This window comes from Suncus etruscus, chromosome 15, assembly GCF_024139225.1.
Source record: "Suncus etruscus isolate mSunEtr1 chromosome 15, mSunEtr1.pri.cur, whole genome shotgun sequence".
Lineage (NCBI taxonomy): Eukaryota > Metazoa > Chordata > Mammalia > Eulipotyphla > Soricidae > Suncus > Suncus etruscus.
Genome location: NC_064862.1, coordinates 41,042,616 through 41,059,536, shown reverse-complemented (window position 1 = coordinate 41,059,536; position 16,921 = coordinate 41,042,616). Strand labels below are relative to the sequence as shown.

Genomic DNA, 16,921 nt, shown 5'->3' with positions numbered 1-16,921 from the left:
ACATTATGTTTTACTCCCTTGCAGAAATAACTAAATAAAATCCTTCAATGACCTCTAACCAAAATATAAGTTCAAATCCTTACTTTTAAAGATCCATTTAACAGGATGTCAGGACCAAAAATCTACATTTTAGGGTTCTACTTGTCATCATTCCTTATAGATCAATCCCCTATACTTATTATTTTTAATTTACTCTATTTCCTGCTCTTATATAAAGTGATTTTCTAAAGCAGGAATATTAATTCTTCACTTTATTGACTCCTATTCTGGAACTGTCTAATAAAACTCTCACTCCTATTGAAAACAAATTATTTTTAGTATCTATTAATACATACCAATTACTACTTCCTGTTATAGTAAGAATATAGGTTTCCTCATTCCTTGTGACCTTTAAGTCCTATAAAGGCAGTTCAGAGTCCTGTTTCATCCCCAATAGATATTTAGGGCATTTTCAATCACACAGTAGCCATTCAATGACTATCAAACATACATGGAGCAAATGGGGAGGAAAAATAAAAATAGCCAGGATATTAAAAAAAACGATTATACCTACCTATGTGCAGAGAAAAGTAGAAGTTTGTGGGGTTGTGACAGACATAAGTATTAGTAGGAGGGTGAACTGCTAAAAGGAAATTGAAGATAATTGTCAATAATTCCAAATCTGGAGGAGATCCAAGGACTTCAGCAATAATTTTCACAAACGATCTACAAACCTCTCGGGGCATGGATGTAAGCTGCCCCTCTTTGTGTTCCTGAAAACATTAAAAAAAATCACTCTCTTTAGATTCTAAAGATAGTTATCAACTAACATATTTTAATTAAGCAAGAGATTTTCAAAAATAAGATAAAACTATAAAAGTTTACTATTCCAGTTTGACTACAGTTAACATTAAATCAAATTGCTATTTTTCTTTTTCTTGTGTGTGTGTGTGTGTGTGTGTGTGTGTGTGTGTGTGTGTGTGTGTGTGTGTGTGTGTGTGTGGTTTTTGGGTCACACCCGGCAATGCTTAGGGGTTACTCCTGGCTCCATGCTCAGAAATTGCTCCTGGCAGGCACAGGGGACCATATGGGATGCCGGCATTCGAACTGATGACCTTCTGCATGAAAGGCAAACACCTGACCTTCATGCTGGCAAACACCTGACCTCCATGCTATCTCTCCGGCCCCTCTTTTTTCTTTAACTTAATTTAAAGCATCATGGTTACAAGGTTACAGGTTGCTATTTTTCAATTGAAGCAATTCTTAATTTAATTTAATTCAATTCAAAAATTAAAACTGATTATTTAATTCTCACCATTATCTTAATTAGCTTAGGTAAAACTTTATTATAGTATTCATAAATATACTCAGATGCCTACATTTGCATTCTGGCTCCTCCACTCACTAACTGTATAATTTAGACAAATTACTTGACATCTTCATGACTTGGCCTCTTTTATCTGCAATAGAGGACTAAAACTCTTACTATTCCAGACAGCTATAAGAACTAAATCAGGACTCTTCAAATATGCCTTCACATATAAGTTCCATTTGAATGTTATCTATTAGCTATCTGTCCTTCTCCTTCTCCTACTTCTAAGTTAACTTCCATACTGATAATATAAAAATTCTTAAAAAAAATAAAACTGGGGGCCGGGAAGGTGGCGCTAGAGGTAAGGTGTCTACCTTGCAAGTGCTAGCGTAGGAAGACTGTGGTTTGATCCCCCGGCGTCCCATATGGTCCCCCCAAGCCAGGGGAGATTTCTGAGCGCTTCACCAGGAGTAATCCCTGAGTATCAAACGGGTATGAACTCAAAAACCAAAAAAAATAAAATAAAATAAAACTGATTATACAAGTATAGTTTCTACCCAAAGCTTTTTTTCTCATAGTACTTGTACAAAGTTTTTATTACTCATTAGTAATACATGGAGACTCAAGGATTTTACATGGCCAATTGAATGAGCCCATATTAAAAAAAAGGTTTTTTATTAATTAGAATGGTCTGGAACACCGTACATCTAAAACTCAACTATGAATAACTTTGTGAATCATGGTGCTTTAATTAAAAATTAAAAAAAGTTCAACTGCCTGGACAATTGAAAGTTGGAACAATGCCAAGTAATTCTACAAATAAAGATAAATCTAACTATTTCATATTCTACAGTTCTACCTTTACACTGACTCCTAAGCAGCTGACTTCTAAGCTAATTCACTCCTAAGCTAATTTTTTTACCTTTACATCCATTAACTTGTAAACTTGGCATTAAACTCAGAGCTGTTTTTAGATCTGAGGTTATCAGATTATTATTATTATTAACTTCTAAATTCAGACACTGAGAAAAAATAAAATTGAGAAATAATACAAAAGAGGGGCTGAAGAAATAGCATGGAGGTAAGGTGTTTTCTTTGCATGCAGAAGGACAGTGGTTTGAATCCCGGCATCCCATATAGTCCCCTCAGCTGCTGGGGTGATTTTTGAGCATAGAGCCAGGTGTAGCCCCTGACCGCTGCTGGGTGTGACCAAAAAACCCAAAAAACAAAAACAAAAACAAAAAAACCCAAAAAAACAAAAGCTATTGAAGCTGATAAAAGAACATCTGTCAAGGCAGATAAAAAATTTTAACTAGAAGACATACCACAACACAGTTCCTTTAATACAACTAGTGGTGCTAGTTAACTTTGTAATGCAACATTCTGAATATATTTCAGTGTTAATTATGCATACATAATTTCAGCCAATACATTTTTTAAATTAAATACATGTTTGTATATATTAAAAATACAAAACCGGTTAAAATTTCACAAATATTGGTATTCAAAAAAATTTATTAATGTATCCTAACATAAATAAACACAAAAATTTAGCAGTTGTTTTTTTGAGGCTTAATAAGGTATTCTGTCAGCATGGATATCAAACTAAAAGAGGTAGAAGTTAAAAAATGTCTTTGGGGGCTGGAGCAATAGTATAGCAGGTAGAGTATTTGCCTTGTACATGGCTGATCTGGTTTGATCTTCAGGACCCCATTTGGTGGCCTAAGAACTGCCAGGAGTGATCTCTGTATGCAGTCAGGAGTAAGTCCTGAGCACATGGATGCAGTCTAAAATAAAATGTAAATAAATTTAAAAAAATGTGTTTTTTTTTGTGTTCATTGAAAGGCTTCTGAAGAGTAGGGGATACAGAAAAGAGAGAAACATCTCACAGAAAATGTTAATCTATAGTATTTGATTATTATACAGAATATCTTCAATAGTGACCTGGAAAGTACCTGCAAAACCTGACAAGTCAGCAGAAAGTGATGAACCACTCGAGCTTTCAATAACTGCTTAACATTATACATCTGCAGTTGGTGATTTGCTCTGATGAGGACTTCAAGAGCTGCCAGCAGAGTTTCCCAAACACCGGGCTAAGAAAAAAAAAACACACCAATCAGCACATAGTTACTGAAAAACATGCTGCTTACTTTTTTAAAAAGATATACAATATATCAGGTCTTGCTATTTTTCTGCCCATAATCTGAAGGTAATGAATAATAGTAAGACTAAAGAATTTATTTAGTCAAACTATTTGAATTAAGACTCCTTTCTGGGGCCCGGAGAGATAGCTCAGCGGCGTTTGCCTTGCAAGCAGCCGATCCAGGACCAAAGGTGGTTGGTTCGAATCCCGGTGTCCCATATGGTCCCCCCGTGCCTGCCAGGAGCTATTTCTGAGCAGACAGCCAGGAGTAACCCCTGAGCACCGCCGGGTGTGGCCCAAAAAACCAAAAAAAAAAAAAAAAAAAAAAAAAAAAAAGACTCCTTTCTGGGGCTGGAGTGGTGGCGCTGTTGGTAAGGCATCTGCCTTGCGTGCGCTAGCCTAGGATGGACTGTGGTTTGATCCCTCAGCGTCCCATATAGTCCCCCAAGACAGGGCGATTTCTGAGCGCACAGCCAGGAGTAACCCGAGTGTCACCGGATGTTACCGAAAAAACAAAAAACAAAACAACAACAACAACAAAAAAGGCTTCTTTCTTCATAAGATTAGAAAAAAATACCTCAAATGACAAAAGTATATGAGAACCAGAAGACAATATGTCTAAGAAAAAAAATCCAATTTAGGTCTCAGGAAAGGTACTGAAGTATAATAATGATAAACAACCAACAAAGCAAAACTCAGTTAAAAATAGTTGATTCAATAGAAATAAAATATTATCATTATCCCACATAATTACCTGTATCAATTTTTGACTGTCAGTTTTAAATTGAAAGATAATTGTGCGTGTGTGTGTGTGTGTGTGTGTGTGTGTGTGTGTGTGTGTGTGTGTGTGTTCTGGGAATTAAACTCAGGGTCATACACATGAAGCTCTTTATCAATGAGCTACATTTCCAGCCAAACTTCTGTTTTTAAATAAAACAATCCCAATTTCAGTGATTCTTAAAAATCACTAAAATGCTATCTGGGGGCCAGAGAGATTGCACAGCGGTAGGACGTTTGCCTTGCATGGGGCCGACCTAGGGATTTCTGGCATTCTATATGGGTCCCCCAGCCTGCCAGGGGCAATTTCTGAGTGCAGAGGTAGGAGTGCCCCCTGAGCATCGCCAGGTGTGTCCCAGAAATCAATCAATAAATCAATAAAGTTTAAAAAAAATAAAAAGAAAGAACTGGGCTGAAGGGAGAGTATAGCTGTAGGGTGTTTGCTGACCTGATACAAGTCCAGGTTTGATTTCCGTTATCCCATATGGTTCCTGAGCCTGACAGGAGCAATTTCTAAGCACAGAGCCAGGATTAACCCCTGAGAATCACCAGGTGTGCCCCCCAATAAACAAACAAACAAACAAAAAAACCCATTATCTGGGGCCAGAGAGATAGCATGGAGGTAAGGTGTTTGCCTTGTATGCAGAAGGTTGGTGGTTCGAATCCTGGCATCCCATATGGTCTCCCGAGCCTGTCAGGAGCTATTTCTGAGTGTAGAGCCAGGAGTAACCCCTGAGCGCTGCCGGGTGTGACCCAAAAACAAAACAAACAACAACAAAAAAAACCCCACTATCTGTTATTTTATAATTGTTTCCACTTATAAAACTGAACTGACCACCACTGACCCTGTCTGTTTACATGCTCTCATGATCATTTGTTTTTCTCTCATGGTCGAATGACACATATTTTATTTAAACATATATATGGGTTTTTATTTAATGCTTTTGGTCTTGGCAGTGCTCAAGGCTTACTCCTAGCTCTGTGCTCAGGGAGGAGTTAGGATGAACAGATGGGATGCTTGGGGTCAAAACCAGTTTGACCACATATAAGGAAAGTAACCTATTTGCTGTACTATCTCTCCTGTCCATATCTGGGTTTTAAAATTCTGAATGTCAGTATTCAGAAGGAGAAATCACACAAAGTCACAAAGTTTAAAAACTGACTATAAAGCTTAGAAATAAGAGTTAGTTGACATACTTTTATAATATCATGTTATGTATGTGCATATTATTTGTTTCTTTATATATTAATATTTTGTAATATGATTTCTATGAAAAAAAACAGAAAAATAATGACCTTTCCTCTCCTCTAGCATATTTGGTAAAAAAATTTTTTTAATCAATAATAGACTTTTAGCTTTCCAACTCATTACTGATAATGAGAAAAGTGTCTGGGAAACTGTTGCCAAATTTGGGGATAACAAGATTTTAAAGAATTCTAGAGGTATATACTTTGACTTGGTATAAAATAAAATTTGATGATAAAGTTGAAGTTGCCTACAACAAGTAGATAAATGTTTATCATTACTAATCATCAATTAAATGTAAACAGAGCAATTTATTACTTCATATGTAGTTTGGCTACCATTAAATACCCAGAAAATAACTCTTGTTGGAAAACATAAAAAATCTTGCACCCTTGAACACTGTTGATGAGAATATTAATCAGTGCAGCTCTTAGGAAAAACAGTATGGAGGTTTCTTTAAAAATGTGAAAAGAATGATCTAGGTATCTTCCTTTAAAGTACAGCATTTTCTTCATCCAGAAATAGAGTAAAGGTAAGGGGGATAAAGACAGATGAGAAATAACAAAGGTTAAGGGTCAGGGGGATGCTGATACCTCAGTGGTATGAGAGACCTAAATATCCAAACCACAGAATCACAATAAAATCATGAGACCCAGACTTTAACAACGAAACTTAAAAAGGTGCCTATCAAGATAGTAGGCTGGGGACAGGGAAACGCACAAGTATGGGAGAGAATTTGGGGAACACTGGTGGAGGGAAGTTGACACTGGAGGCTGAATTGATGCTGGAACCATTGTAAATCTAAAATTCAATTACAAATAACTCTGTAAATCATAATGTTTTAATAAAAATTTAGATAAATAAAGCTATGCAAAAAAATTAAAAAGAACTACCATGGGGGCTGAAGAGATAGCATAGAGGTAGGGCATTTGCTTTGCAAGCAGCGAACCCAGGACCAACGGGGGTTTGAATCCCAGCATTCCATATAGTCCCCCATGCCTGCCAGGAGCAATTTCTGAGCACAGAGCCAGGAGGAACCCCTGGCAACTGCAGTGTGCTCCTCCCGCCCCCCAAAAAAGAACTACCATGTAATTCAGCAATCCCACTCCTGAGTAAGTATGTATACAAAAGAACTGAAAGCCAGATTTCAAAGGTGTAATTGAACACCCAGGTTCACTGTAGCATTATTCACAATAGCCAAGATCCGGAAGGCCTTTAACTTGGCAGATGAATGTATAAAAGAAATAGTTAAAAAACAGTGGGATATTTTTCAGTCTAAATAAATATTTTCTTACGCTACACCACAATGAACCGGAAGACTTTGTTTTTCTGTACTTATATATAATTGGCTTATGTTACATTTGATAAACTATTTCCAGAATCAAACTCGATGGACATAAAAAGGTTTGGAAACATAACTAATGTGGGCAGAATAAGGGAGTTTTCTAGTAACCAGCCTTCCAGGTACTGTTGACAGGCATGGCAGAGAGATGGCAGGGCAATGATCTATCTGTGTGTAAGGAGGGTAAGCTCAGAGTGTTCTGGCAGTGGGACTGCAGGCCAGCTCTGTCCTGCTTTTGAATTTGGGTCCTTTCCACAATACCCCACAGATCACACTGTCACCTTATGCTCTTCCATTGCCAACACTACCCTGTATGAACCTTCCTTCCCAAAAGAGGCATTTACTTGGTTGTGCCCCAGCCCTTGGCTACTGTCTATGCCTCTGTGCTTTTTGAGGAGAGAATGAGTCTCTAGAAATAGAGGAAATGTGCCCCTATCTCTTGGATGCTCCCCCAGCCCACAGTCTTCCTACTCCTCACAACTCCTTTGAAGATGCACAAAGTAAAGGACCAGGAAGGACAAACAGACTTGGCTGGGGACACCTGCTCTGCCAATGTTCTAGCTCCAACAGTGGAGGGGATCTCAAGAATCAAGATGACTGGGGTGCTGTTGGAGAGTATGTGGCTAGTCCTGGTTCAGCACAACACTATGGGGAATGCAATGATTCACAAGCAGACCCCACATGGAAGGAGGGGGGATTCTGGCTGGCTCAGAGCCCCTTGCCCTGAGGTCTTAGTTCAAAATATGTAGTGAAATAAGTCAATCACACATACAAAAAAGATAAATACTGAATGATTTCACTTATATAAAATATATGAGTAATAAAATTCATGAAAACAGAAAGTAGAATGGTAGCTGCAGGCAGTACAAAAGGAGACCTTTAGTTAAATGAGTATAGTTTTGGTTAATCAAGATGAAAAGTTATTCATAAATGCTGCACAACAAAGAGATAGCTATTACTGTATTGTATAATTAAAAACTTATAGAGAAATAGTTATGTCATGATTTTAACCATAAAAATTAAGTACGTGCCTCTGCTTTATTCCATATCTTCCAGTCAAGTAATAGGTTCTCTAACAGGTTAACATCTTGGATTATAGCATTAGATTCTACATCCAATTTAAACTCTCCATTGTGATTGATATGAATGATATCTTCACTACAGCAACCTTCAAGAAGGGTCTATAGAAAAGTAGCAGTAATAAAAGATGAATAAATAATCCAGCAGTCAAAATATCCAACAGAAACATTAAGATTTTAGTCTTAGCAGTCGTAACATTAAATTCAAAGGAATAATTGTGGATAATTCAACATTTTTCACATTATCTTTGTTCTGCAAAGCAATTCAATAACTAGAAAATGTTAAATGCTCAAATATTTCTAAAGTAATAGTTTTAAATACAGGGTATAATAAACCATATTTGTTTCAACTGTTAAATTCATTAAATCTGTTAAGCTTTAATGACTCATATCAAAAAGGAAAAAAAAAAGACTCCAAGTGTAGGTGAAGCTGGTTGGATTATAAATTGAACCAGCCTCTATAAAGGAGAGTGTGGAGGTTTCCTAATATATTAAAATTAGAACTACCACAAAACCCAGAAATTCTATTTCTCTCTATATAGCCAAGTAATATTAAAATGCTAATTCAAATAAGATATATGCATTCTTAATAATCATTGTACCACTATTCAAAATAGTCAATATGCATAAAATTTTTAAAAAAAGAGATGGAATATATAAACAGTTATTACTCAAAAATGGATGAATTTTTTTATTTGTAACAATGTAGATAAATCTTGAGGTGATTATGCCAAATTCAACATATCAGAAACAAAAACCATTATACAGTTTCAATCATATAGAATGTAAAGGAAAAAACAATAAAAGAAAACTCTAGAAATCTTATGAAAAGAAACCTGGTTTCTAGACAAAAGGGAAGGATGTAGGAAGAAGAGGTTGGAGACAGATAGTGGTATATGTTAAAGGGTATCATGCATTTAAAGAGTAGTAAGGCAGTACTCCAAAAACATAAAGATGTTGTAAATCAGTGCTAACTCAGTCAAAAAGAAATATTTTCAAAAGGTAGTGTGGGTTTATGCTACAAATATATGTATCTTGCTAGCTTTAATCTAAGCACCTTAAGAACACTTTTACAATTTTACCAAACATTTTAGCTATAAAGTATTAAAATATATAAATTTGGTGCTAATGGATGCTAATATGGCTTTAAAAAAACACAGCAGAGGGGCAGGAGCAATAACACAGCGGGAGGGCGTTAGCCTTGCATGAGGCCAATTCAAGAAAAACCTTGGTTCGCTCCCGGCGTCCCATATGGTGCCCAGAGCCAGGAGCGATTTCTGAGTGCATAGCCAAGAGTAACCCTTGAGTGTCACAGGGTATGGCCCAAAAAGCACAAGCAAAACCAACTAGAGCAGAACTGACTTCTCTAGAACTGTGGGAGCTGAAATAAAACAATAGTGCCTATTTCATCAATATACAAAATAAGATAATTTTAATTATCCAAGTATAAGAATGTAAAAGATAATTTTTCTTACCCTTTGAAAATGTTTAACATTTAAAAATTTATTTAAATGATAAAAACAGAAGAGTGGACCTTGTTTTAACTAAATATACATATTGATTTACCTGTTTTCTTCAGAAATAATTGACACATAAATGTTATATAGGAAGACTTGAAGGACAGTATTATGAAATATACAATTTAGAGTAAAGTTTATGAGCACATACCTTCAAAATGTGAAAACCAACAATGCATTTTCGTTTGATCAACACCTGATGAATCATGGAAAGTCCATTACAATTTCCTAATTCATGTATTCTCTGTTGGTTGTATTTAATTAGTGAGAGTATAACTTGTAGTGCTAATGCTTGAGTTTCCTCACTATTGCTGAGTTCCACAACCTAAAATCAAGTAAATTCTTTTTATAATTTCAAAGTGAAAATTACACTGAAGTAATATTATGTAATAATAATCCACACATTTCATTTAAAAATGTAATTGTTACTGCTCACACTTTGTAATTATTATAAATGAAATAAGATATGAATTCAATGCTCTTAGTCTCAAGTATACAATCAATAAAGAAAAATATCATTAGTAATCTTAGAAGTCAGTATTATTTATATTAGTCATCTATGATACCAGCAAAATTATAGTAAGGTAACTAGTCAATTAACAAATAGGTTCCATGTTATGTTGTATTGGAGAGTAAACAAAAAAAGCATAAGTCTAACTTTTGCCCCCAAAGGGAACTACTGCCTAGTCCAGACGGTCTCCAAACTACAGCCCGTTGGTCACATGGGCACGCCAAGGACATTTATCTGGCTTGCTGGGTGTTTCTGCCACAGCTTCCTGTCCTACTTAGCTGCTGACTCGTCCTGAGTCCGAAGTTTGTGTGTGTGTGGAATGTGCGCCTCACTCTTTGACTCCTATCCTTCTTTGTCTCTCTTCTCCACCTCTCAGTCTTGGGCATTGATCCTCAAACTTTAGCACACTTAAAGCAAGCCCATAGTTCCCATTGAAATACTGTTAAGTTGGTTGATTAAACTTTACTTGTTCTTCATTTTAAATACTGTATTTGTTCCTATTTTTGTTTTTAATTCAAAATAAGATATGTGCAGTATACATAGAAATTTGTTCAAAAAATTTTAAATTATAGTCTGGCCCTCCAACAGTCTGAGGAACAGTGAACTGATTCCTTGTTTAAAAAGTTTGAGGACCCCTGGTAGTCTCATGTTTCCCAAGGTGGGCAATACTACCAACACAACCAGTTACCATCAGGGTATGGAATTAGCCTTAAGTGTAATGGAGGGAGGCTTTCTGTTTATTTAGAGGAAGTAAGTATGGGGAAGGGAAGTGATTTTCTTTTTAAGGGGGATGTGGAGCAATCCAAGTTAGTTTGGGAATTTCTAGTTCAGTCAAAAGATATACAGGACCCAGAAGTGTGACTCAGGGATAAGAGTATGTGGCAAAAAAGCATTTGCCAAACATGATATCTAGAGTTGAATCATAGGCTCTACCCTGCATCACCAAGAATAATTCCTCCTCTCTTCCTTTCTGGCTCCTGAAGAGGTGGGAACCCCAAGCCCCTTCTAATACACAATCAAATGTGTGAGCAACCAAGTGGACACACTCTGAACTTCATCATACCCTCTATCACTCTTCCAAATGCAACAACAAAAATAGGGAGGAGAGGAAGATAATACATACATTTTAAATTATGTTTAAATTTTTACCAATGCTTTCTGACCGTTACCAGAGATGAGTATCACTGGCATGATAGAATTCAAAGAAGAGCCTATACAGTTGCCATGAGAAAGAACAGAGTTTGTACTTCTTGGTTTTTGAGTCACACCTATAGAATTCAGGCACTGTTCCTGGCTCTGCACTCAGGAATTACTTGTGGCGGTTAATGGGACCATATGAGATGCCTGGGATAGAAACAGTGTGTGCAAGGCAACCACCCTATCCACTGTGTTCCATGAATGGTGTACTTCTGATTCTACTCTGCTTGATCTTGGGAACCTTACAGGGAGAGAAGATATCTGGAAAGAGCAAAATCCAAAGAAGCAGATATCAATAGGTGGTTGGAGAAGAGAGATAAGAGAAGAGTAACCATTTCAAGAGGTTGATAGGATGTAGAGGCTATTGGTTACCTATTTGGTTCAATGGTATCTAGCAATTAGCTTCAAAAAGCATGGTATGCATATACATTTTAAAGAAAAACTTAGTTTTAAAAAAGTTTTAAGAAAACTGGGTTTTGGGGCTGGAGAGATAGCATGGAGGTAAGGCGTTTGCCTTTCATGCAGAAGGTCATCGGTTCGAATCCCGGCGTCCCATATGGTCCCCTGTGCCTGCCAGGAGCAATTTCTGAGCACAGAGCCAGGAGTAACCCCTGAGCACTGCCGGGTGTGACCCAAAAACCACAAAAAAAAAAAAAAAAAGAAAACTGGGTTTTATTTCTTTTTCTAAAAGAAGGAGGATATTTAACACATTTCTTCTTTTTCTTTTTGTTTGTTGTTTATTTTGTTTTTGGGGCCATTGGCGCTCAGGAGCTATTCCTGGCTCTGAGCTCAGAAATTGCTACTGGCTCGGGGGACCATGTAGGATGCTGGGGATCAAACCCATGTCCATCCTGGGTCAGTTATGTGCAAGGCAAATGCCCTACCACTGTGCTACCAGTCCGACCCCAAATTTTTAAGTATTAAAGTGTTTAAGTATTAAAATAAACTTTAACCTTATTGGCAAGATTTGGAATATAAGATAAAAATCTTTTTCTCTAGGATTTGATAACTGTATAATAGTAAAGATAACAATAAATTATACTTGCTCCCAGATATACAATCAATTAAACTTTGATGGGGGGAAAGAAATCCAAAATGGAGCAAGGAAGGCCTCTTCAACAAGTGGTGTTGGCACAGCTGGACAGCCACTTGCAAAAAAAATGGGCTCAGACCTCTAGCTAACACCATATACCAAGATCAAAAGCAAATGGATTAAAGACCTTGATATCAGACCTGAAATCATAGGTATATAAAACAACATGTAGGTAAAACATTCCAGGACATTGAAACTAAAGGCATCTTCAAGGAAGAAACAGCACTCTAAACAAGTCAAAGCAGAGATACACAAATGGGACTATATTAAGCTGAGAAGCTTCTGCACCTCAAAGGAAATAATGCCTAGGATACAAAAGCCATCCATAGAATGGGAGAAGGTTTTCACCCAATACCCATTAAAATAAGGGGCTATTATCTAAGATATACAAAAGAAAAAACATCTAACCTCATCGAAAAATGGGAGAAGAATTGAACTATTTCTCAAAGAAGAAATACAAATGGCCAAAAGGTACATAAAAAATACTCATCACTAATCATCAGGGAGATGCAAATAAAAACAACAATGAGGTACCATCTCACATTACAGAGACTGGCACACATCATGAAGAACAAGAACAATCAGTGCTAGCGAGGATTTAGAGAGGAAGGAACTCTCTCATTCATTGCTGGTGGGAATGTCATCTAGTCCAGCCCTTATGGAAAACAATATAGAGATTCCTCACAAAACTGGAATTTTGAGCTCCCATTGGAATTTGAGCTCCTATTTGATCTAGGAATACCACTCCTAGGAATATACCCTAGGAACACAAAAATACAATACAAAAATCCCTTCCTTACACCTATATTCATCGCAACACTTTTTACAATAGCCATACTCTGGAAACAACCAAGATGCCCTTCAACAGATGAATGGCTAAAGAAACTGTGGTACATAAACACAATGGAATATTATGAAGCTGTCTGTAGAAATGAAGTCATGGAATTTTCCTATACATGAACATACATGAAATCTATTATGCTGAGTGAAATTAGTCAGAGGGAGAGATACACACACAGAATAGTCTCACTCATCTATGAGTTTTAAGAAAAATTAAAGACATTGAAATAATTCCCAGAGTTGAGGGATGGAAGGATCGGCTCAAGATATGAAGCTCACCCTAAAGAGTGGTGAGTGAAGTTAGAGAAATAACTACGCTGAGCACTATCATAACAATGTCAGTGAGTGAGGGATGTAGAAAGCCTGTCCCAAATACAGGCAGGGGGTGGAAGAGGGAAGAGATGGGGGTATTAGTGATGGGAAGGTTGCACGGGTGAAGGGGGTGTCTTGTTATGACTGAAACCCAACTACAATTATGTTTGTAATAGTGTATAAATAAAAAAATTATTTAAATAAATAAAAAAACAGCAAAAGTAACAAACATTTCATCTAATAAAAAAAACCAATAAATTATACTTAAAACTAAGTAAAGGAAGAAAGATTATAGATTTTTATTTGAAATTAAATAAAACCATAAAAGTTGATCACAAAATGTTGACAAGAAGATACACAAAGAAATTTTAACTTTGATAAGGAAGAAACAGCAATTTCTTTTCTTTAGAGAATGGTGGGTCAAATATGCCTAAGAACAGAAACAATAAGAATGACCATCATTTATTTACTATAAAATCTATTCAAAGGTAGTTCCTATTAAGGAAAGACCAATTAGCAACAGAATGAAAATTTGATGTTATAGTATTTAAGGATAAAATTGTGATGACTGAAGGTGTTGAGGGCTGCTTTAATGAACAAAAATATGGACCCCAAGGAGACAGAGATTCCTATTGTCCTGGGAACATTTACACTCCTTATTCTGAATCCCAGAAATTCCTGAATAGTCACCGTATACTTTTTAACTGACTAGTGTATATAATGAAAGATAATTTCCTTGCCCTCAGATGATTAAAACAACTTACTCTAATAGAGTACTTATGAAATGGATTAAACTTTACATTTCTCTTTCAACTTAACAAATCTTCACAGGTGGAGCCAGTGAGATAGTCTAACTATATTTCTGGATAACATATAACTTCTTGGGGCCGGAACAATAGCACAGTGGTAGGTAGGGTGTTTACCTTGCATGTGGTTCAACTAGGATGGGGCCTGGGTTTGATCTCTAGTATCCCATATCCCCCAAACTTGCCAGAGAATTTTTGATCGCAGAGCCAGGAGTAACCCCTAAGCGCTGCTAGGCGTGACTCAAAATAAACAAAAACAAACATACATAAAGCAAATAACTTCTAAAATCTTCTAAATTAAAACATCTGTGGCAGATCTTGGTTGACTTTTTGGGGGAGTGGGTGGTTAGGCCATACCCAGCAGACCTCTGGTGTATTCTTGACCCCTGGTGGTGATTAGGAGGCCATATGTGGTACTGGGGATCATGTGTGACACTTATTTACCTTTGTGCAAGATAAGCATTTAACCCTTGATGACATCTGAAAACATAAGATTTTACCTTGGGAGTTTAATATACCTAATCTATACCATTTTAACTAAAAAAACACTTGACTTCGTTAACAACAGTTTCTCTTTAAATTATCATCAGTTATTCTTACCCTAGCAAAGAGAAAAACAAATATACCAGTTCCACCAATCTCATGCAGAATGCCTTGGATCGATTTACATTCAGTAGGCTGAAGATTCTTTAGCTGATGAGGTTCTAGCAAGATGCTCTGAACTTCTTTTGAGCTGAATGGTCTCTGGGAGAGCTGGGTTTTCACTTGACCTTTAAGTCTAATAACTGGTTCATAGATGGTATACTGTACAGGACAGTAAGTTGTATAAACAACTGAAAGACTTTCCTGAAATACAAATATTTCCCTTCAATTTGAGTTTATAAAGCAAGCAATTCTATTTCAAAGTGAAAAGATACTAACAAATATTTCTTTGTCTTAAAAAAAAGAAACAAAGATAATATAAAAAGCCCATGGAAAATTTATTTCATTTAGTAGTGATCAATAATACAAACTAAATTAAAACTGAAAAACAGATTCCAAATTTGATCATTTGAGAATAAACATAAAACCATACTTGTTCATACTATTATACCAGCTCACTTGCATTCTACACACACATTCCATATCAGGAAGCACTACACAGTTTTAAATAGTAACCAATATTTACTGTCCTATAAAGCAGCATATTTGGTCAACTCATTATTTTAAAACATTTTTCCTTAAAATAAGAAGTGGACTGTTTTGTTTTTAAGAAGGGAGCCAGGATTCTCGTATGGAGAATCATCTCTTCAAAATATGATATTAGGATAACCTGGTAAACCCGAGGAAGATAATGAAGTAAGATCCTCCCTTACAACACAAACCAAAATTAACTTAAAATGGTATAAGTTAATTAAAAACTGTGTAACTCAAAAAGGATATGAGCAAAAATCATGAATTTCTTATAATAAATGCAAGATTAAATATTCATCATCTTTGATTTGACCATGGTTTCCATGGTTTACAAAAATGTGACAAAATAAAAATTAATAAAATGTAAAAACAAAATTTTCTCCTAGTCTGTCTACTTAATTAAAAGGGACTAACACCACATTTTTAAAGTTATAATATAATTAGTATAAAACTGAGTAGAAGCTTTTTTTTTATTGAAATCATTGTGATTTACAAAGTTCTTCATTATTGGATTTTAGATATACAATGTTTCAGGACCAATCCCACCACCAGTGTTGACCTCTGTTCACCAATGTTCCCAGATTCCATGCCATGACCCTTGCCCCCAGCTTGCCAGAATTAACAGGCCCATTTTAAGTTTTGATTGTTAAAGTTTGAGTCTTATGATTTCATTGACTATGGCTTGGAAATTTAGTTCTGTCCTTTTGTAACACCACCAATGCATTTGAGACCTCTTGGCCCCTGTCCCCCATCCTTTCATATTTATGTTTCTCCTCATCCAAACTGAGTAGAACTTTTTGTGTTGTTTTGCTTTTGGTTTTGGAGCCACAATCAGCAATGCTCAGGGGTTACTCCCGGCTCTGCACTTAAGGCAAGAATCCTACTTCCTGTGCTGTCTCTCCAGTCTCCTGAATAGAATGGTTTGCCATGAAAAGTGGAGAGTGCACTTAGGGCAGAGATGATGATAAAATGATTTGCATGATATCCCTGCACTAACAATATTGCAAACTAAAGTATCTAAAAGGAGAGAGAGGATAAAGAAAAAAAGAGAGAGAAAGAGAAAGAAAAAGAGAGAAAGAGAGGAGGGGGAGGGAGAGAGAAGATTCAGCGCCAGGCAGAGAGGGGGAGGGAAACAGACATTGATAGGAGAAAATGTGCACTGGTAAAGGGTGTTGTACACTGTATGACAGAAAATCAATCATAAACAACTTTGTAACTGTGAAAAAAACCAAATGTATTATGAACAATCTTGTAACAACTGAATTTAAATAAATATTTATTTTTAAATAAAGCATTTAAAAACTGTTAAAATAATTTTTTCCAGATAGAGGGTAATTTGAACTGGCTAGAACCCATGCTAAACTTGTACTCAATTAAAAAAATAAAAGCAAGGGCCAGAGAGGTGGCACAAGTGGTAAGGCATCTGCCTTGCCTGCACTAGCCCAGGATAAACAGCAGTTTGACCCCTTGGTATCCCATTTGTAATTTCTGAGTGCATAGCCAGGAGTAACCCCTGAGTGTCATTGGGTGTGGCCCCCCAAAACACCAAAACAAACCAAAAAAATTTTATAAAAAAAATAAAAGCAAATTTTAA

The 16,921-nt window shown here is 36.3% G+C and overlaps 2 protein-coding genes across 2 annotated transcripts in view; one reads left to right on the top strand and one right to left on the bottom strand.

Moving 5' to 3' along the window:
* The window catches only part of LGALS8 (galectin 8), an 811,943-nt gene that overhangs the window by 43,001 nt on the left and 752,021 nt on the right, over positions 1–16,921 (top strand). The gene's annotated exons all lie outside the window — the stretch shown is intronic.
* The window catches only part of LYST (lysosomal trafficking regulator), a 193,829-nt gene that overhangs the window by 97,572 nt on the left and 79,336 nt on the right, over positions 1–16,921 (bottom strand). Inside the window, exons 16-20 of the mRNA XM_049789035.1 lie at positions 14,755–15,000; positions 9,547–9,720; positions 7,831–7,980; positions 3,247–3,384; positions 554–752 (exon numbers count right to left, since the gene is read on the bottom strand). Of these exons, the coding sequence (XP_049644992.1) occupies positions 554–752; positions 3,247–3,384; positions 7,831–7,980; positions 9,547–9,720; positions 14,755–15,000 (907 nt within the window). The remainder of the gene's footprint in view (positions 1–553; positions 753–3,246; positions 3,385–7,830; positions 7,981–9,546; positions 9,721–14,754; positions 15,001–16,921) is intronic.